Consider the following 23,395-nt stretch of genomic DNA (forward strand, 5'->3'; position numbering starts at 1 on the left):
AAAGGGTAGAGTAGTATTGACAGAAACCACTGAGAATGGTGAGAGACCAATAACTCATGAATAACAAGTCTGCACTAACAGTTTTAATGACTATCGTAATGGTTTAATGGATGGCACTTTAATAGGATTTCTAGTACAATCCTTCTGAAAGCTTGCCTTCAATAAACCTGTCATTAGCAAAGAGCTGAATTGCTTCACCACATAACTATAGTTTACTGAATCTGAACATAACAAAATTATGGCAGTTGTCATCCTGTATTACCAGCCTGGTCTCAAGTATTCTGTTCACTATTGTCAGAGAGACAGCTACATGCTCAAAATGTAGGTTACCAGTGAAAGAGGCATATTTATACTAAGGGGACACAGTAGGCATGAAACAAAATACAACAGAAAGCTCGCAATTGTCAGTTCATGTGCACAAAGACAAAAGTAGAACAGTAACTGTAATCCAAACACATAGGTGTTTCTGAACATTGAAACTTGAAAGACTCACTGGAGTTCTTTTTGAAATAATCCATCAAATTTTCGGAGTAATGAGGAATGCCCATAGCACTTCCTACATTTGTCTCATATTTGTTTCTGTTGTCTCATTTCCTGCACTGAATTAAAGTTCTTTCAAGTCAGGGATTGCCACGTTGTGCTCTCCAGTGTGCTTGCCACCTCAGTATAAATGTTGAGCTGGCTACAGTCAGTCCTAGTGAAAAGTCCTAAATTCCAGCCCTTGGCTCCCCACTCCTCCCCCGTCTTTTCTTAAGATTTTATTTATTTATTTATTTATTTATTTATTTATTTACAGAAGAGGAGTAGGGGGAGGAGCAGAAGGAGAGGAGAGAGAGAATCTCAAGCAGTCTCCATGCTGAGCCCAGAGCCTAACTTGGGGCTTGATATCATGACACTGAGATCATGACCTGACCCAAAATCAAGAGTTGACACTTAACCAAGTGAGCCACCCAGGTGCTCCTTCCTTGTCTCCCTTTTAATCTGCCCATGTCAGAGGTTCTCAATTTTGACTTTTTCACACTGGAATAGCTCTTGTCTGGAGAGAACTTTCTTATCCTTTCTGTTTTTCTAAATCCTACCTTTCTTTCAAGGTTCAGCTCAAATTACATTGTTCTAATACACTCCTACCTAGAAACCTCTCCCACTCACTTCCAAATGCAGCCAATCAATACTGCAGGGCACAGAGCTGACCGTCCATTTCACAGCTAGGTTCAGTCTTGTAACATTTCCTTCTTGAAGTTCTTTAAAATCGTTATAACTTTTCTTTTCATTTGATAATTCCTTAATTCCCCAACTCTACTGTAAGTTTCTGAACAAAATACAAAATACTATGTATCTTTGTAGTCTATAAAACTGCTAGCCCAGTCCAGGTGCAAGTAACATATATAGATATTATTTTAACATTTTCAGATTTTTGTCTCATTTTCCGTGAAAGCCTTTTGAAATTGGGAAATACCTTTCTTCTGTAATTATACTTTCACCCCTGATTAATAATGCTGAGTCTTAAAATACATACAAATTTTTGAATCTGATGGTAACAGACTGATGCATTCTTCAGATTATTTTCCCTAATAATGCTGTGAATTCATTGGCTTTACTGCAATTTATACTGATTATCAAGACTACCAAAAATAACCCATTGGCTAAGTTCATTAAGGTTTTACAAATTGAATAAGGCCTAGAGTATGTTAGAGGAATAAAAATATCCCTTCTCAGAGCCAATGTTGGAAAAATTAGAATTGACAAACCTTTATTACAGGGATCCGTATGTCTATTTATAAATAATGTTATATAAAGAAGACTCTATTTTTTCAAAATTGAAAATATTATCAATCAAGCTATCCAATAAAAGTAAATGGAATTTTATTCTGGAAAATAAATACAATTATGTTTGTGTTTATTTAAAATACCTTTTGTTTATTAAGAATAATCATTAGATTATAGCTCTGCTTTTTTTTACACAGCATAAATCTTATTTATTCCAATTTGAGGGTACACTCTGATAATTTAATGAGATAGCAAACAAAATACAAAGAGACCAAACAATCTTACAAAGAGCAATATGTGTAAAGTAACAAATTAAAAAAAAATGTGTTCTAACAGACAAACTTCTCTTGTCAATGTAATTATTAAAATACAAGTAGATTACCTTAACCTACAATTTATAATAAGGGAAGAACAGACAGAAAGAGATCTGTATGATATTTGAGACATATTTCTTTCTGGAGGTACGTATTTTATCCAGATAGAAAATTTTGTTAGAAATTACTTATTTTTTTTGTGTTCAATGATTCATTAGATGAAATTACAACACAAAATACTATGCTTGATAACTGCTCACAAAGCCTAGCGAAACATTCAGAAGTTCTGTCACAGAAACATAATAAAGAACAAACGTTCCCTTAATCTTAACATACATTTAAGTAACAGAATATGAGAAAGAAAAACACGAGTTTTCTCTGAGTCCAAAAACCTATACGTTTTAAGGATTTCTTTTTCTGTCCAAAAAATTAGCAAATTCAGACTTTGAAGAACAGATTTTAGATAGCTGCTAGCACTCTAACTGGATTTCTAATTCACTGAATTTATTGAATATTAGAAAATCAAAAAATTTCATCATGGTGAATATAACAAATATAGACTAAAATCCAAGTTGCATTACACTGGAGTAAAACTTTTAGCTGCATGATATGGGAACCCTGACAAAACCCAGTTTAGTATCTTTGGCCTAATGTTTAGCTAAAACCTGAAGGAACTTTTAGACTCGGAATTCAAGAGCAAGGATTATGTACTATTCATCTTTGTTCTCCCCAAAGCACATAGTAAGAACTCAGTAAAGGTTTGTTGCATGAGATGAACAGAACGCAAAGCTGGGAAACAAAAGAGACTTCTAAAGAAACAGATATTCGTGTTCTCAGAAAATTTTTTCGGAAGTAGCCAATTTTTAGAATTGCCTTCCATTGTGCTCAGGGATATTTGGAAGAAATGAGCAGCTTTGTCTCACAGAGTTCATTTGTTTATTCTCTAATGAAAATTATAATCCTTGGTCTGTGGCTTCACAATTGGTTGCTGTGGAATGATTATAGATAAAAAACAAAAAAGATTATATCCCTTTTCAAGAGCAAATGAGTAGCAAGAGCAGATGAAGTCTTGAGGAAACAAAGATTTTTTTATGCAAATATTTTAATGATAAAAGTGCAGAGAGATAAATACTGAAACTACTAGTCTTTGTAAAAATTGCTACATGTTTGGCTTTGAGGAAAGGTGATTTTTCTTCCCCTTAAAGTTGACTCTGAGACATGAATACTCCAGATCATTTTTCTTCATAGACTCTGAGTAGAGGAACAGTGAGTTCTGCACACTGCTTCCCTATCTGTACACAGAAACCTTGCCAGGAAGCTTGATCTCCTGCACTGTTCTAATGATAAACTGTCCAAGGGAGGCCCACCAAAGAAAGCCAGAGGTGGATTCCCTACCTAGATGGAGAACCGTTGCCCATCAAGTTGTTGCTTCCCTGTGGACCTCTGCTGCATACAGTAATATTATAACCTATTGAAGCACCTTTATTCATAGGTTGATAAATGATGTCCATTTTGATATCATGTTATACTTGGGAAGAGGGAGATGCAAAGAGCAAACCAGGTTCCTGCTTCATTTTTGAAACATTCCTACATTCATTTGAGAAAAGTTAGCATGCTAGTCACAAGGATACCCCAATAAAAATGATACATTCCTTGCCCCGAAGAAGCTTTGACTATTATAGTGGAAGACTCACAAGCAAAACAATGAAGACTGCAATCCTTTGCAGTATCAGGGACTCAAGTACAGCAAAAAGCAAATCAAATCTGCCCCTAGTGACAAGCATCTGTCTCATCTTAATTTTGGTTTTCCACACTCAATCTACCCTCCGACTCTGACACTTCTGTCTTCAAACAACTCCCCAGTGTCATTGGTTCCCTCCATCAGTTGTTTAAAAAAATGCAAACAAAAGAAATATAAATCTTCACCAAAAAGGAAGGGGGAAAAAGCCTAGTGGTCTCCTTGAGTCTTTATAAAATACCCATTTAATATTCAAATACAAAGTAAATCCACTGAATTGTTCACCTTAAAATGGTGAATTTTATAATACATGAATTGTATCTTAATAAAATGACGTGGAAAACACAAGGAAATATATCACATAAATTCATTTTTTGCTAGGAACCACTGTTCCTTTCAATAAATAGAATTGCCTTTGATCACAATCATTGATAGCTATCTAAATTTCTAGTACTGTTTTTGATTTGGGTTCTCATATAGGAAGCAAAACTTCTTTGATATTTCTAAATAACTTAACTTTGACATGGATTACTATAGTCTTATTTTCAGAAAACTTTCCCCTTTATTCATCAGTTTGTTTTTGTCTAGGAAGTCTACCTAAAAAAATCAGCTTTTGCATAATGTTAGGTGTGAAACTGGCTGAATGATTTCAGCCACATCTCATTCAGCCACATCACTTAACTTCCCAGAAAAAAGGTCTTCTCTTCAGTGAAACAACAGGGGCAGACTAGATTCAACGATTTTAGGAATCCTCAAATATAACTCCACAGTGGACACTTTATGACACTGAATTCAAACCTCTGAAACTTTAAGACAGTTTTTTTTTTCTTTTGTAAGATAATGGGAGAATCCTTGAGCTGTGACAGGGAGGATCAATATGGAAGGAATAGAAAAGGAGCAAAAAGGGAAATCAATGCCCAGTTGCACAGCAACACCCACCAACTCCAATACTTAGGCTGAAAATTTTTATTCTTCTCATGTCTCAACTGATGACAAGGAGGTCAATTAATTACCATGGGGGGAAAACGAGACTGAGCTCTCCTACCTTTGCTAACGCAGCACCCTAACTGCTCTTAATACAAAGGGAGGCAGCATTTCCCTGTTCATTAACCATCCTAATTACGGTTTCTCAATCATTTCAGCCGTGTCTGCACTCCCGAGTTATAGAACACCGATAGAAGAGATTTGAACTGAAGCTTGCAAGGAGGGAGTAGAGGCATGACCACAATGAGAAAACAAAAGGGAAACTGGGCATCAGAACCTCATCTTTATAACCTGTACTTTTAGTTATGTTTTATAATAATCAGAGAATTAGAATTCCAGGCTTAGAGAGAGAGAGAATCTAAAAATGTTACCTAGTGCAATCACCATCTGACGCTAAACTTCTGCCTTGTCAATCCAGCTTATTATATGCCACTTGACATACTATTCAATTTCACAGAAATCAAAGCTAGAGCTAAAACAGGCGAAACAACAATGGACCCTGAAACTAATGGAAAGAAATATAAGTAGGCAAAGAATATGTATATTCCTGCCATCTTGAGATAGGGCAAACTTCTGTTTGTGAAGTAACAGCGTCTATCTTTTCAAATCATTTAGCAGCTTTTATATGAAATTAAATTGCAGAAACTTGAAAGAGGATTTTGCATACATGAAAGAATGTTTTAAAAATCTTAAGGCAAAATGACACTTTATATCAGTTTAATATGTTTACGAAGCTTAATTTTTCGTAGTGAACAAGTTTTCCTTTCATCATGGGTCTTATCTAAATGAATTTGGAATTTGGTGATATGCAGAGAGGAGGGCATTTTGCCTGCATAGGTCTTCCTTTCTTTTAATCCTCAGGTTTAAACAAGTAGACTCTGGTCTATAGTTTAAAACGTCAAGAGAAGAACAAGTCAATATCAACTACTCTCTCAGAGAGTTAAGACTAGGTCTTTATACCTTCCAATCCTTCCAACATCTGCTTCTGCTTTCTCTCCACTTTATTTTTCTAGGGAATTGGTCAAGATCAGAAAACAGATGCCGTCACTATTATGTAGGAAAATTTATGGAGTCAATTTGGTGGATTGATGATTTCTAGTCCATTAGAATGCAGTGCTAGTTTTTTGTTTTCAGGTATAAACTGTAACCTTTCATCATTTTTAAACTTGCTAATTTAAAAAATAATAAAATAAAAAAGAACATGAAGGGGAAGTCTGGTTATAAAGGTTCTTACCTAAAGGAAACCAAGTCCTTTTTGTTGTTCAAAAATGTCCATGATATTGAAAAACAAAAATAAAATATGATTATATCAATCAGAAATTTGGGTCAATATGTCTTATTTGGGAACAGAAAATACTCATGAATATCATGTAACCACCTTAATAGATAATGACATAAAATGTCTTTAATTTTAAGACCATAATGAAAATGGTTATGGAAAAAACCATCAAAGGGAAGTATTTATAGTGGTCAGAACATGACTCTGAAACTAAGCCATGTGGGTTCATATCCCAGTTCTGCCACTTACCAGCTGTATGACTTTGGACAAGTTACTTAACTTCCCTGTATTTCAGTTCAGTCCCTTCTCTTGTAACACAGGGATACTAACAGTACCTATTGGCAGGACTGAATGGGTTAATATGTGTAACATGCTGTGAAGAATGCCTGGTACATGGTAAGTGCTGTACACATTTGGTATCATTATTATCTCTGCAAAGCTCTTTCTAGACTGTGAAGCCCTATAGAAAAGCTAGGTAATATTATCATCATAATATTAAAACGTTTTTAATTATGTAGTTTAATACCAAAGAAGATTGTATGAAAGAATATTTTACAAACAGGAGTAGAGGGGAGGGGTGAGGAAGGGGGGAAGTGGGGAAGTGGTGGAGAGAAAGAGGGGAGTGAATAAAGGAGACAGACGGGATGGGGGGGATGGGGGAGGGAATGGAGGAGGGGATGAGGTGGGAGGAGATGAAGGGGGAGAAAGAAGGGGTGAGCGTGAGGGGATGAGGGGAGTTGGAATGAATTAAATCAAGAATCTCCATGAGCTTCTGGCTGGAGTTCAGATGACAGATGAATGCCCACCATTAAGGAAACATACTTAACAAGTGAGAAATAACGCAGTTCTGATTATGCTGCATGCCTGAACTTTTTAGTTAAAGTCAAATACTCCAAATGTTGTATCTGTGATGACTAAAAGACTAATGTTTCCCAAGGCATTGCTAAATTCATAAGTTCATGTAATGTCTTAATGCCTACATCTTTTTCTCATCCTGTCTGTACTCCCCTACATGGTGGCATGCCCAACAATTATTTTTCATGTAGAATGACCAACTGTTTAGTCACAGTAGAAAAATCATGGCAAATAATACTACCACTACAATTTTTACATCTAAAAAGAAATATGCAAATAAGTAAAGACATTCCTATTAGGTTGGGCAGCAAGAAGGTCTCCTTGCCCCAATCCCTTTCTGCAGATTGTTCAAATTCTCCCTAGAGCTGTGCTCACAAGTGCCATAGAAATAGATGCATTCATTTGATCTCTGGCGGTACTCACAGCTCTAGGAGTAGAGGCAGGAAATCATTTCAATGACTTGAGAGTACTTTTGAGATCACCTAGTACAGACTCCCTAGTGCTGGTGTTACAGCCTTTCAAGAGTGTAATCACCTTTCCTGCCTCACCTCTGAGCAGCATGACCCCGATGTTGCAGTGACAGGCACAGAACACACTGGGGTCTTCTGAATAAGCCATGCACCTTCTCATCTCCATGCCTTTGTGTGTGCATCTCCCTCAGCCTGGGATCTTGCAATCCTAGCAAACTGCGGTAAATCTAACTTGCATGCTCTCTGGGAAACCTCTCTTCAGTACTGTTGTCCCTTCTTAAACTTTTCCCTCCCACCATCACCCACTATGTCCTATAATTACTGGTTCTTTCTTCTGTTTTTCCTAGGAGACTACGGACTTATCCAGGGCAGAACTTATTTCTTGACTTTTTTTTTTTTTTTTAACTTTCCAGTAAATGTTTATCAAACAGATGAACAGATGAAGGCACTCCAACTGCTTCTCTTATAAATAAGGAAACTGAGATCGGGGGAGTTAAACAGCTTTTCTAGGGGCATTCAGCTTTACAGCAGAGACTCAACGCACGTTCTACTCTTCAGTGAAAATGAGCTGTTCTGGGTACTTCATGTGGATTTAATTTCCAGAAATTCTATTACATATAAAATATGCGAAGAACGTTGCAGACATCATAACCACCTTCTATCTTCATCACTGCTCACCTTCTCCTAATTGCTTTCATACAGCCCATTTTGAAAAAAGAAGAAGGGACTGTTGTACAAATAAAACATCTTGTGAAAAAATTGCAGTGTTATTAAATGACTAACAGGTAAGGCCGTTGAGTTTAAAGTTCACAGTGCTGAGGGCCACTTCTGTTTTCCCGTGTGCCTGCTTTGTACAGAAAGGCAAAGAAGCCAAGCGCCTGACATATAGTCACTGTCATAACAACCTTATGAGTAGATGCTAATATTCCCATCTTAAGTAAGAGAGAACGAAGGCCACAAGAGGTGAAGTCACTGGTTCAGGGTTAAGCAGCACAGTGACTAATTGGCAGGGTCCCAATATGAGCCTTGACTTCCAATGCTCTCACCAGCATCTCATACTGTTTCCCTCTACATGCATGCATCACTCTGGTCCTAAAACTCCAACTCCATTTTAAAATCAAAATAAAACTCAAAAAACAGCCTCATTTTTAGCTCTTGCTACAGTCTCTTTGAAGTTGAAAGCTTGTTTTGGAACTAGAAATACTTCAGGATTAATTGTTTCCTGAGAGCTTTGAGCTCCACATGGGAGCAGGTGGAAAGACGATTTGGACAATGTCCAGTGATGGTCAAAGGCCAATTAGTTATGGTGAACTTGTGTGAGAACAGGGATTGAGGAACAAAACTGGAGTTATAGGACATATCCTCAAGAGGAGTATGAATCCCAGAAGAAAAAAATATAAAAGGTTCAAGTATAAAAGATAGGGAACTTAACACTGGTAAGGAAAATGTTTGAGATTTAAAAAAAAAAAAAGCGGGCACAAGAATATTTAAAAGTTCAAATAAAAATAAGGTTTGAAACTTGAGAATTTGGTTTGGTTGCAATTTGAGTTCTAATAAGTATAGAAGTTCAAAAGGAATAAAAGACTGTAAACACATAGACACACCCTGGTTTGGGATGTGTTTCTTCTAAGGTGAGCTGCTGTTTCTTTGTGTTCTCCTGGATTTGTTTACCAGATGCAGACTGGTATCCAGCTGGAAAGGGACTCTGTACTTTTATATCTTACTTGGTGAGGCTGGTGCTTAGCTATGAACCAAAAAAAAAAGACAAAAACACCCCCACAAAACAACAACAACAACAACAAAACCATCTTGTCAGATTGCCAACTGGCAGGCCCGTCTTTGCTATAAAAACTGTACTGGGAGTTTAGTCAGTAGGTAGTTTTGCATTAAATCTGAGGGGTCTGTATTAAAATGTATTCGCTTCTGTACTGTCTAAAGATAATAACAGTCTATTTTATGAGAGAAAAGTTCTGAAAATAAGGCTTCGCTGCTGATATATCAGGCAGGGATGTCAACTGAGAAAAGCAGCTCTTTTTACAGAAAGACATTCTTTGTTCTATTCGCTCCTGTTGTTGGTACTAGCAATTGTGATCACAACAAAGAGCTTCTGGGTACAGTAAATTTAGTGAGAAATCGATCCAGATGCACACTTCGGCTAATCATATGCTGCATGCCCAGCGGTGGGCTCGCTACCATGTGGCCAACAGCGCACTGAGAAGGCGTGAACACCTGCCCAGGAGAAGCTTATATTCTAACACAGGGAATGATCACAGTAAAAGAAAAAGCAACATAGTAAGTGCTAATTACACTGCATTACATTAGCAAGTTTTCCTTTTTTTTCTTCGTTTAGCATTGTTTATTTTACTGAATTCAAACAAGTCCTATGGATTTGACCAGTGACAGGGATGGGAAGAGGCCAGGGTTTCATTGAGTCTAATACAGACATTTTTTTCTTTTCACATTTTAACATCTCTGAAATTGATGTGCACCTTAAAAGCGATGGTATGTATTTGATGAAATAACTATTAAGAGTACTAAGCACTTGTATCAGGGACTCTGTTAAGCATTTCATATGCATCAATTTATTTTTAATTACATAGGTAAGTACTATGATTACTTCCTTTGCAGAGATGAAAACAGTAAAATAGAGAGGTTCAGTTACTCATGCAAGCTCACGTAGCTTGATCCAGGGGCCAACCTTAGGCAGGCTGACTCCAGTGCCTGTGCACTTAGCCACTGTGCCACACCATTCCATTGTTAGCTCAATGAGCAGAGGGCCCTGAATGACAGTTGAGGGGTTTGGACCCAATCTGAAGCATGTACTTAGGGAAGTGGGTAATGCCTTTCTCACCCAAACCACCAGTCATAGAGTACCAGGAAATTCCACTCTGGAAAAATAAACTTAGCTTTTCATTCCCATGAGGGAAGTTGGTTCATCCAGCCCAGTATAAAAAAGGTTGTTATTATTTTTCATTTTATGAAGTCATTTTTTTTTCTCACTCCATTACACAAACTACCATAATTTGCTCAAAATTTTTTTAAAAAAGTACATTATCTCATGTGGCTCATGTGTCAGTAATATTTAAAAATGAAGGCTTTTCCCTGGTCCAGTCTACTCCTCGACTTTACATAAGAAATGCAAACAGATCTCTATCATCTACTACTTTCTTACTTCAGAAAGCTGCAGTGCAATCAAGCTGGGAAAAAGTCGTGTGTGGGGGGGTTTCTTATTTATATCTGTGTAATGCTCTAATGCATGTCCGTCCTCATGCGTTTACACATAAATTATAAACTAATTGAAAGCAGAAATGACAAGTGGTTTTGCATTACGAATGCTCGGAGGTTTATGAAACATTTAGTAATGAAGGCTTTAGGACTACATTTAGGCCTTTCTGGCACACATGGTTAAATATACCAAGAGCTTATTCCTAGGGAAAACAGAAATATTCTTTTCTGTGGTTACTGTTTTGATGACAATTTTCTCCTTTTATAAAGAAATATAATATTTACCATTGGGAATGAAGAACCGGTCTATGGAGGAAAGAAATGACATAGGAAGCATGTCAGGAAAAATGCTGCATTTGCCCCGGCATAGACATGAAGTGTAAATTGGTAACCATGGCATTTTCATAGAAATTTTTAGTATAAATATTGATCTAGTTGAAGACTTAGGTTTCTGGACCCTGTAAATCAGGCCATAGGAAGAAACAAAAAGTAAAATATTTAGGTCTTTAGAGCAGGTGCGTTAAGGTACAGTGTCCTTTTAACAATAAGAAGGAAATTTGTGGCCTGGCTCAGACATGTTCTAGGTACTTGTGTGACCTTGAGCAAGTCACTCCTTTCTCAACTCTTGTTCTTTACCTCTGAATGGAAAAGTTCAACCACATGCTCTCTGTGGTCTATTTCAGTGCTCAGCACTTAAAAAGATGACATTAGCAATATTTTTCAATGTGTCTCTATATATGTCTTGGCACTACCTTGATATACTTCATTATTCATGGAGGAATAACATATCTTTTTCTGTTACCTTCTCACTAGAGTGTTGTGGAGATTTTAGCCTTCTAGACGAAGGTGCCACATACATGCTGTTATTAAAATAGAAGGACAGGACACTGATATCTGGAATGTTTCAGATAAGTGGTTCATTATCATCTGTACAGACAGGAGATGTGAGAGTGTTGCCATGAGCACAGGAAGAAAATCCCAGCCCATCTGGATGCTGAATGGCGGAGGACACTTGAGTGCTGAGATAAAAGATAATACGCATCCACGAATGGCAGCAACAATGTTGGGACTGGGTTTTGTGGTGAGAACAAAACAGGTCAAAGGTAGGCCTTCTGAGAATCACAGTTTCTCACTCCGCTTTGATCCAACAAAAAGACTGCTCTTTAGACCAGTTTTAATGTATGTGTTTAAGATAATACTACTAAAAGAGATAGTGATGATTAATCTGAAACTACATGTTGGATAACTATTTATGTGTATTTGTAAGTCAGCTGTTAGGAACTTGGAAGAAAGTGTGCAGTTGTGACTATATTTCAAAGGAGGTTACTGCCTCAACCCAGGTGTAAAATCTGTAATGTACCTGAGGTACAGTATGGACATAGGGCATTATTTCTGGTGGAGCTGAAACTTGAAGACCAAACTGGGAGATGGTCTCACATCTTCCCTGACTTTGTAACTTTTCTTGTTAGTGACCACTGGGATGCCTCTGTGTTGGGGTCTTGACCAGTGGGGATGGAGCGAACACAACCAGTCAACAGTGAACCAACTCTTTATAGAAAAGAAGGGACTTATCTATATAACCAAGAGAGAAGGCTGTTTCCATGTCATTCATTTCCTCACAATACGAAGGATCAGGGCACCAATGTGCAGAAGTGAGAGCATCTCCACTTTTAACAATGCTATTCTCATGCTTAAGTAATTTGAACTTGTAAGAATTGATCTACCCTTCCCTAGTTGTTCTTCCTGTCTCCAGTTTCTCTTTTTCTTCCATTATATACATCGATGACAGATTAACTTTCCAAGAAACCACCATGCAGGTGCTCTGTATTCTCATCATACTGTGGAACACTTTTGGCATAGGACTGATTATATTTTATTATAATTTTTTGTTGACATATCTGTTCAATGAGAAAGTATACTTAACACTATTAATTTATTAATAAATGTATAAAATTACCTCTCTACAAAATCTTCCATTGGCTATTTTAAAATAGTACAACTTTTCAGCTGCCATTATTGAGCCCTTTCTTTTATACAAACACAAACACACACACACACACACACACATACACACACACACACACACACTGCATGTGGGTCCTGAAATTCATACACATATACACACATATTCCCTAATTCTCATAGCAACACATTTTACAGATGAGAAACTGATAGGGTTATATTATTATGCAAGGCTACAGCCATACCACATGTTCAAATCAGAATACAAATTTGTCTGAGTCAAAAGCCCATATTCATATTCTTTCCACCATTAATCCACCCCATCCTTGCCAACGGTGAATCTGGCAATGAAAGCTCATTGCAATTCTTGGCCCTCTTTACTTGCCTGACTTCATTTCACTCAAATCTCCACAAGAAACAATTTGCTCCATCATAGCAAGTGTCCTTAGTGCTTCCCCTGACTCTACATATACTTTATTATACAAATATATCACCAGGGTGTCTTGTTATAATGCAGATTCTGATTCAGTAGGTTTGGGATAATGCCTAAAATTCCGCATTTCTACAAGGTTCCAGTGATGCTAATATTGCTGTTCCATAGTCCACACTTTGAACATAAAAGTACAGAGCATCCTTGAATGTACCTTTGATCCTTTCCTCCACAAAATGCTCCTTACTCCTTTTCTTCCTAGTTCCACTACCAGTACCACCTTTCCTTCAATATAGTTCCCAGTTCCTCATCTCACTTTGACTTTTACTAAATCCCAACAGTATTCCATAAGTATTTGGGATTAGCAACTTGGTGTTTTTTTTTTTATTATATTTGCATGTATATATCTGATTTTGCCTGCTAGTCTTCCCGGAAGTAAAGGTTTATTATAACTTCTGTATACCTCCCAGAACTTAGCATAGTGCTTTTCTGTAGTGCTTTGGTGGATAATTATTGGTTCTTCTTCCCAGCTCACAAGCCCCTTTCCATAGTAACTTTCCTCTTTCCAACCCAAGGAAGGAGCAAGATCTATATGGGTGGACTGTCATAACAAAATGAGTCAACTGGAGTTCAGAGTTTGTTCTCTGGCATTTGGAATTTGACTAAAAAGAAAAATTTGGTCTCTTTTTTCAGGGGGATGCTCTGTTAACCGAAAAATGATCAAAGGCCCCATTTTCTATATGTGGGTGAGAGAAACAAAAGAAGTTGGCCTATACAAGGGGAAGAATGAGGTCGGTCCAGATAAAAACACAAAGATGAAAATTTCAAAGAGGATGTCAGGAAATCCAGGCAACAGTTCTTGAAGCACACCTATATTGTTAGACTTTGGCTTTATAATAGATAATATATAATAAATAAATTTATAATAACTTATAATAAATAAAACGAACTCCTCTTTTTTCCCCTTAAGCAAACTGTAGGAGCTGTAGTTACTTACAATCGGTCTAATACAAATAGGATTTCTGTATATGATATTGATAATGATAATGCTGACTGTGATGCATGTCAAATGAATCTTATATGTTGGCTTATTTGCCATCCTAGGGGATGGTGAAATGAAGACTGAAGGATTATGCTCTGTAATATATTACCCTAAACCAATGATGTTTCTTAAATTAGTCTTCAAAGCACCTGCATCAAAGTCACCTGAACTGCTCTTTTAAAATGGACATTACCTGGGAGAAAATATTTGCAAATTAAGTATCTAATAAGGAGTCACTACCTAAAATGTACAAAGAACTTATACAACCCAAAGCAAAAAAACAAAAACAAAAACAAAACTTAAAAAATCCAAGCCAATTAAAAAATAGGCAGAGGATCTAAACGAACATTTTCCCATAGAAGACATACACATGGCCAACAGGTACATGAAAAGGTGCTCAACATCTCTGATTATCAGTTAAATGCAAACCAAAGTACAATGAGGTATCACCTCACACCTCTTAGGATGACTGGCATCAAAAAGACAAGAAATAAATATTGGCAAGGATATGGAGAAAAGAGAACCCTCATGCACTGTTGGTGGGAATGTAAATTGAAGAAGAGATATCTGCATCCCCATATCCATTGTGGCATTACTTACAATAGCCAAGACATGAGAACAACGTAAGTGCCCAATGATGGATTAATCGATCAAGAAAAGGTGATATACACACACACACACACACACACACACACACACAATGGGATATTATTCATTCACAAAAAAGAAGGAAATTCTACCATTTGTGATAACATGGATGGATCTTAAAGGCAATATACTAAAGGAAATAAGCCAGACAGAGAAAGATAAGCATTGTATGATCTCACTTATATGTGGGATCTTAAAAAAACAAACTCACAGAAATAGAAAACAGATTGGTGGCTGCAGAGGTTGGGGTGGAGTGGGGGGTAGGGGAAAAAGGGTAAAGGTGGTTACAAGGTACAAACTCACAGTTATAAGATAAATAAGTCCTGGGGACATAACATACAACATGATGACTATAGTTAACAATATTTTATATTTAAAAGTTGCTAAGAAGGTAGATCTTAAAAGTTCCTATAAGAAAAATTCATAATTATGTAAGATGATAGATGTTAACTAAACTAATTGCAGTAATCATTTTGTAATATATACACATATATCAAATCATTATGTTGTATACTCTAAACTAGTATAATGTTATATGTCAATTATATCTCAATGAAACTGGGCAAAATAAAAAAAGCAAAAAACAGACACTCCTGGTTATCATGGTTGACCTACTGCACCAGCATTTCTGGTATTAGGATCAGAATTCTGAATTTTAATTAGGCTTCCAAAAGATTCACAGTCATTACCTAAGACTTTGTTTGGTAAGACATATACACACTATTCTTAATCAGTCCAAAGATTCACCAGCTAATGCAATGGCTTTGATAGACACCAACTTTAGGAGAACTTTATTCCCTACATTCTAGGCATCATCCTCAAATCCTGGCTACTTAAATTCTAGTAAAATTTTATAGTCTCATATCAGAAAATGAAAACCAGAAGTATTTATAAATATTTTCAAGATGGAGTGTTCTTGCTACTAATTTCTTGGGTCCCTTCCTCCAGGTGTCATTAAATCCAACGTCTGAGCCCAAATTTCTTTTACAATAAAGGAAGTTCTCACGTGATCTAATAATGCTGGATAATCTAAAAAAATCTACTTCCTCCTATTCTGACCTCAGAATCAGTATAAACAGCTTCCATGTCTTTAACCTCTGTTTCAGTCTTAGAGTTAGAGTAACAAATTTAGTTTCATGCCTCTTGAGAGGTCTGAGTAATCATTAATTCACAGTGATTATGCCCAAATAATTAGATGTTTGAAGGTAATATGCCTTGTCTTTCTTCCATTTTCTTCACTGAAAACTAGTAAAAAAAAAAATCTATCCAAATTTATATGGAAGATAACAAATTTTTTTTCAAAGTGTTGTTCTGTGGCCTAAAATATTACATAGAGGTCTTTATCTTATTATCACAGATGACTAAAACACTTAAATATCTCCTTCATGGCTGTTAAGGCACAGTTAAGGCTGTTCATGCCCAGGGAGCTTTAATCACAGACCATCGTCATGATAAATGGTAAAAAGTCAGTGTGGGCTATCATGTCAATGGCTACTGGGGGAGTTTTTAATGGGAACATTGGCCGCATGCAGTTCATAACTACTTTTAAGGAGCACTTCTGATTTAAAGGCTAAATGAGTATCATTACAGTATCTTCATGTATAGCATTTCTAGAGAAATTCCATTTTAAAAGGAGGCTGGTAATTGTAGTCAATGTATATAACAGATTTCTTGAATGATGCAAATATTGTCAATTGTTTACAGTTTCACTGGTAGAGAGTGAATTACTGACTTTTAGGTTGAGCTATCAATTTTTAATTTTTTGTGACCCATTATATTATTCAAAATCTCAAATCAAGAATTAAAGCGGGGCCATGAAGAAAATACCACATAGCAAGAGAATAAGAAGAACCATGATAACAATAAAAAGCAGGTAGGAAAGGTAAAAGATTTCTAAGAGTTTTTTATGTTGCCCCAGATAGCACATATCATCATCTGCCTTGTTTTCCTTTTTTTTAAACTCAATTTGCAGCCTCAAGCCCCGAACTAGAACCTACAGAAACTGTTTTTAAAAATACTACATAATTTAAAAATAGCCATTATGACCAAAAAGAACAAGGAAGGAATAAGAAGCAGACCATTTCAGAAAATAACAATTCACAATCCAACGTGAGTTTCCTAGAATTAAAAGTGTTCCTCTAAATGCAGGGAACAGAATAAAAAAATATATAGCTTAGCTAATCAGAAAAATAAAGTCCCTTTGTGTTCTACTGAATTTTTGACAAAGATGCTGGATATGCAAATTGGATAAAAAGGTTATCTGGATCTTAAGGATGAAGGTCCATGGGGCTACAGATACATTTTGTTTAGCACAGTAATTTAAAATAATGAAAAAGTGACAATTTGAAGACTTCAGAAAATCCAGATTGCCACAGGCTCCATTGCTCCAGATTTTCGTACATGGAACTTCTTCACATACTTGATACCCATCTAGCCACTTGATGGAGGGAGCCTCTTAGAGGCTCTCAATGAAAGGGTAGAACGTTAGAACTGCGGGCACCTGGATGACTCAGTGAAATAAGTGTCCAGCTCTTGGTTTCGGCTCAGACCATGATTTCATGGGTCCTGAGATGGAGTCCTGCAATGGAGGCCGCGCTCAACAGGGAGTCTACTTGAAGATTCTCTCCCTCTGCCTCTCCCCCCATTTGTGTGCACACTCAAGCACGTGCAATCTCTCTCTCTCTCTGAGATAAATAAATAATCTTAAAAAAAAAATAAAAAGAATCCTTTAAAAATGTTAGAACTGCTAGGGACTGAGAGATCATCTAGTCCAGGAGCCTCATTTCAAGTTGATAAAACAGGCACTTGTGGTGATGAACACTGGGTGTTGTATGTAAATGATGAATCACTAGATTTTACACCTGAAACTAATAATACACTGTATGCTAACTAACCAGAATTTAAACAAAAACGTGAGGGAAAAAAAAGCTGATACAACAGAAACCCAGAGGGGTAACAGGGATGTGTTTTCAGACTCAAATCAATAGAAACTCTTTTTGGCGGTATATGGACTGCTCAGACACCCAAAAACCTTTTGTTGTTTGGCACAACAACAAGACTTTAGTTGTATCTTTTAATCTTATGCTAAGTCAAATTTGACCTGAAAGAATAATGATGGTTCAGTTACCAGTTCATAAGCTGGTTTCAGTAAAAGTCGCTATTGCTGGGGAATACCAGAAATATCCAATTTTAAAACTTTCTGCTTGATAAATACCACGATATCCAAATACACACAAATATACAAAGACTTTTCATTCACTTTCATCAAGAATTCACACAGCACTTTAAGGATTCTGGGATTTTAAAAATACTATTCAGTTCACCATTGCTTAAAAAATAGGCAACTTTCCAGGAACATATTACTATCTCAATATTAATTCTAGCATTATTTTAAGACTGATGGGTAAAATCCTGCACATATATATGTGTGTACATAATGAAAGTGTTTTCAGGTCAAGGAAAACAAAATATACAGAGAAATTGACTTATTCCCTGTCATCTGTCTTTTTCAGGAAGGTTTCTGGCCATGAATTAGTATATTTAGCACACATCTGGTATACGAGGAAGCTTATCAATTCAATATATTCTATGAACTTAAAACCTGAAAAGAAAAATCAACCTCATTAAGTAACGTTGAATATAGAATATTCAACACATCTTAAAACTGCAACTACTATAACTGATTATATAGACATGTTTCAGTTGCCTGTTTACTATCAACTTTTATCAACTTTTGATTTGTAGTCATAGTTAAGAGAAAAAAAATACCAACGAAGTTAGTTTTTAAGAATATGGTCAAAAAGAAGATGGGGACAATTCTTGAAATTACTTTCAAGTATAAATGCACTGAAATACCTCATATTCCTGGGAAAACTTCAAGTTGTCATTTGCTTTCAACCTTTCAATGTGATCTGCAAGCTCCAAGATAGGAATTGGAGGATGGCTAGCCATACCTATTAAAAGGAAAGAAGAAACACATTTGAAAATGAATGAAAACAATGGTGACTATTCCAAAATATAGAGAATACTATAGTTAGAAATGGCCTGAAAATATGTGAGTAGTAAAGATGTTTAATGTGAGGAAGCAGGCAGATAGTTTGGTTACTCAAAGCAGGACATGCTCTGGAAGGATGAATTTTGTAGCCAAATGAAAAGTCACCAAGCATAATCCCCAAACTAACACTCCTAGTGTAAAAGAAAGCGTTATTGTGCTATGAATCAATGCGGTTAGCTAGCGGAGAAAACTGAGAGTCAGGCTTGATGTCAACTTCTGCTTTGAGTAATGACTGTTATGTCATTTCAAACTCCTTCTCCTGCACTGTGTGAAATGGAAATTGTGTGGAATTAAATGGTGTAAAGTGAACTAAGAAAACAGACACTGAGAAAGGCCTAAAAGGGAAAGAGTAGTAGCTTGATAGGAAACATAAAGTGACTTATGCATAATCAAGGAAAACTAACTTGAAGAATGAAGGTTACCAGGGTAACCGGAATCATCTGAACCTGCAAAGGAAATGATGATGTAAATAAAATAAAATAGAACGAATTTGTTAAAAAAATGAAATGGATAGTCTGATATACCTTTTTTTAAAGGACTGATAAAAATGCTGCACGTTTTTACAGGATTCACTAGACATTGTGACTTGATTAAGATCGCTTTAATATTTCACAAACCTGGAGGTGACTGACATTCACATGCAAACATGGACACAAAGAATGACATGCACCACAGTTCATAGACGATAATCACTGATGACAAAATTGGACACCAAACTGAGTTTCAAAAATGTTTCCACTAGTAGCAGATTGTAGAGGTTGGGGTTGTGGCCTTCACCTGGACATTTATAAATGGCCACGCTAACAGCTTTGTGATATTTGCCCCAGGTCCCCATTACTCAACCCCCAGCAAACCTACAATCTACTTCAGGTGTAAACATCTTTGTCCACGAATGGGAAATGAATGCAGGACAATGAGCAGATGGTGAAGGGACAAGGAGGGAAAGGGGATGGAAAAAGAAAGAAAGCAGTGACAGGGACAGCACATCTTAGTTCAGTCTGCCAGCTGAAGTGGTGTTAGTTTCACAGATTCTGTTAAAAATATCCACCAGTAATTTTGGTGATTCCTGTGTCTTTCCAATGTTTTCTCATTTTTCATGTGATTTACACTTTATTTCTTTGTGATTAAATTTTTAAGAGTACCATGAGAGAGCATCGCTGACTCATGTCTTATGGATACAAATTCCAGCTGGCTAGAAAAACTTGAACTAGCATGCCCCCAGGGAAGCCCCGAAGCTGAAAAAGAATGGGGGAGGAGCTCAAACTGGAGGCCATGTTGACATTCTGCTGTCCTGGGACTCTCTGGAAGGTATCAGGCTATGGAATGGTGACCATTAAGTCAACACAACATGTGATTACTTTATGGGCATTTTAGAAATTGTGTCATTTATTGAAAGCCACCCAGTAAGTTCCATTATCTCAAATGTCAAATTATCAATGGCTCTGGTAAGTTAAGTAAAAAAACTATTTTGCTTCTTCCAGACAATCATTTTAGCACAGTGCTATGATAGGTGGTGTTTTAGTGTTTCTAGCTTCCAGTCAACTAAAATCTTAATGGAAGAGCCCATAAAAATGAGTTTGCTTAGAAATAGAAACTCTTTGTTGGAGATATAATTACGTATTTGGACCAAAATGTTGGAGCCCATTTCTGGAACTTTTCCATATAGATGGTAGAATCAAACTAATTTACATTCTGTGGCGGGAATAGATGGGTGACAGTGGTCTAATAATTAAAGTGATCTTATCCAGATGAGGCACTCCCAATGACAAGAATGGAAATGCAAAGGCACAAGAGACTCTAGGCTTATCTGGAAATGGAAATGGACTGATGTGGACATCCATTACAGTGCTTTAACAGAGAAAATAAAGAGACAAAGATGTTTAGACCTTTTCGAGCGAATCGTGGGAGAGAGTTATTATCATATATGGACTGAGTGGTGGTTTGGCTAGAGAGGGAGGACACAGAGCCAATCAGGGAGGCGTAGGGGACTGAATTACTGCTCAAAGCTGCAAAAAGTAAAGCCAGTTGGAGATGGGAAAAGTATTAGTATAACAGCAGTAGAAGACCATAATAATCAACCAAAGATGTGATCAACATATTTACTTTGGAAGCTAATTATACAGAAATCCAAGTAAACCTATACTGACTCATTACCCTCTCAATCAGGATGTATATATCATATGCAAAGATAGCACAGCATTCAAGAATCATTCTTTAAGACACATCAATATGTATCATGCTCCATCACAATTCTAGGACAAGTAAAAATGGCAGAATGGATGTTTCACAGAAAGAGGAGAATTTGTGAGATTCTGATGGAATAGGAGAAGGAATCCTAGACTAGAATATGGATAGGAGAGTTCTGCTTTTGCCATCTACTAATAGGGACAAATCACCTGTTATCAAGAACCTCAATTTTTTATCTGTAAAATAAAATTGCAGAGCTAGGTAACTTCTGTAGTCACTTCCTTCTTTATAACTCTCACTTCTACCTCCTGTAGATAGGATGTCTAAACATACGGAACAATAGAGAAGGGTCTCTTGGGCACAGTTCGCATGTAAGTGTTCTAAGAGTTACTGTACCTTTTCTTTCAGCTGTGGGGGGCATTCACGGTCTACAAACTAAAAAATCTATGCAGTTTAATGATCAACTTTTTGAATTCTTTAAGTTCAATACCATTTTCTTTAGCTAACCCCAAAACTATGATGTTATATCACGTATTTGAAACAAATAAACGTCATCATAAAAATCATGCTACTTAACAAATCTGGGATGAAACTCCTCTAACATGAAACTCCAGCTCATACCAGAAAATAATCACCAAGGAGCTCCTAAAAAATACTGTTATATAATTCCCCCCAAACTTCTCCGTTGTCCAACATGGAAACAATTTTATATGATGTAATCAAGCATATTAGATTCTGAATGGAAAAGCAGACACTAAGAAAACTATGAAGTTGACATCACTGCAGTATCTTCTCAATTTTTTTGTCTGGGCAACCTGGCTAGTGCTCACAGTCTACAAACAATATTTTTATTAGACGAGTGATGCTAATGCATCATTTGAGGTGCTTTAAAATTATTATATTTTTCCAGGCTCCACACCAGACCAATTAAGTTAGAATCTCTGGGGTGTGAACAGGCATTGAGTTTTTTAAACTTCCCCAGCAATGGCTCTCGGTCCAGTGGAAATTATGATTGGCGGGGGGTTATAACTCGTTTATTTTTTTACATTCAAAAATTATATCAGGGTTTATGAGAATATAATCAGCTTTCTTTTGGTAATCCTTTGAATCTGCTCTGATTCTCCATTTAATGAGCTTTAGTACTTTAGCTATTATTAGTAGCAAAGAACTTGAAGTGCAGCTCACAGCTGATGAGGACTTGCCAGGGTCATGACTCATGACCTTATCAGTTCAAAGCTACAAATGCACAACATAAGTGCATTTTAAAGGCACATGTTGAATCTGAACAGTGTTTTCATTTTGAAGCCATGATATCCATAATATGCACTATCAACATGAAAAATGGATGGATGTAGTCACTGAAATCTGCCTTAGGTTGGAGGAAAAACCATGATGGCTACTTTTAATAGGGTACATATTTATGATAGTAATGTCATGAGGGCTTCCTTATAAGAATTAAAACTTTAACATCATGGCATTTAAAGCTGAGAGGTGCCTTAGAGATCACTTAGCCCAGCCTTTTTGTTTTACACAAGAGGGCTCTGAAGCCCAGAAAAGTTAAATGTGGCCGGCTTTCATTTCCCTCCTTCCAAAGGAGGCTCAAGAAAAAAAAACGAAAAAAAAAATTTCTCCATTATATGAAAAATAAAAATAGGCATGAGGTGCAGGCCACATTTGGCTAACTAAATTGCGGCCTCTGTTTTAAAGGAGCAAAATGTTCCTTTAGTGTGTATGTTAAAATCCAAGCAGGTGGGGAGTGACAGCATGCTTGTATCCACAAGACAATGGGCTACACATCAAGTGTTGTCTGGGGGGGGGGGGGTGTCACAATGTTTTCACCTCTCATGGGTCACCCTCTGCGAGCTCATTTATTTCCCCTCCTATCTCACATTAATTTTGTCAGTTAGGAAAATGAAACTCAGAGGGGTAAAAGACTTCATCAAGGTCATTACTATTAGCAAAACTAAGGCTACATGGGGGATTTGATCCCAGACCTTGTCACTTCTTATTTAGGGCACTTTTCATTATGCCATACTGTCTCTTACACCATTTAATGCCCAGGCAGAGCAATGACATGTACATAAATATGGGTCTGTGAAAATGTTTGGACTATATATGCCCTGACACAGGGATCATAAACTACCCTAATTTAGAGAAAATGTGTCAATAATAGCTTCATTTGAAGGAAAACATGAAACATGAACTAAAGATATACTAAAGGTATAAATTCAAAACGTTAAAAACTGTAGTATTATTTGGCAGATTTTTAAAAAAACTCCAATTTACCTGTTTTTGCCTTCTAAAAGTTCTATTTAATTTACTAAGTAATCTAATCAACAGTATTTTCAAGTATCTATAGAGAAATGTTTAGCAAATACTTGCTCTATTTTGGCAATTTTAAAATCTTGCATTTAATGCCAATAACCACTTTATAATTATT

At 36.6% G+C, this 23,395-nt stretch overlaps 1 protein-coding gene across 13 annotated transcripts in view; it reads right to left on the reverse strand.

The window, feature by feature from the left end:
• PTPRD (protein tyrosine phosphatase receptor type D) overlaps positions 1-23,395 on the reverse strand; it is a 502,533-nt gene that overhangs the window by 89,434 nt on the left and 389,704 nt on the right. For 8 of the 13 annotated variants that reach the window (XM_057313441.1, XM_057313438.1, XM_057313439.1 and 5 more), the window contains one exon: positions 18,570-18,667. In XM_057313441.1, coding sequence (XP_057169424.1) covers positions 18,570-18,667 — 98 coding nt within the window. Of the gene's footprint in view, positions 1-18,569; positions 18,668-19,172; positions 19,215-23,395 lie in introns of all 13 variants that reach the window. The other 5 variants (XM_057313437.1, XM_057313436.1, XM_057313434.1 and 2 more) reach the window with 1 other exon arrangement.

The sequence above is a fragment of the Ursus arctos genome, unplaced genomic scaffold (assembly GCF_023065955.2).
Source record: "Ursus arctos isolate Adak ecotype North America unplaced genomic scaffold, UrsArc2.0 scaffold_18, whole genome shotgun sequence".
Classification (NCBI taxonomy): Eukaryota; Metazoa; Chordata; class Mammalia; order Carnivora; family Ursidae; genus Ursus; species Ursus arctos.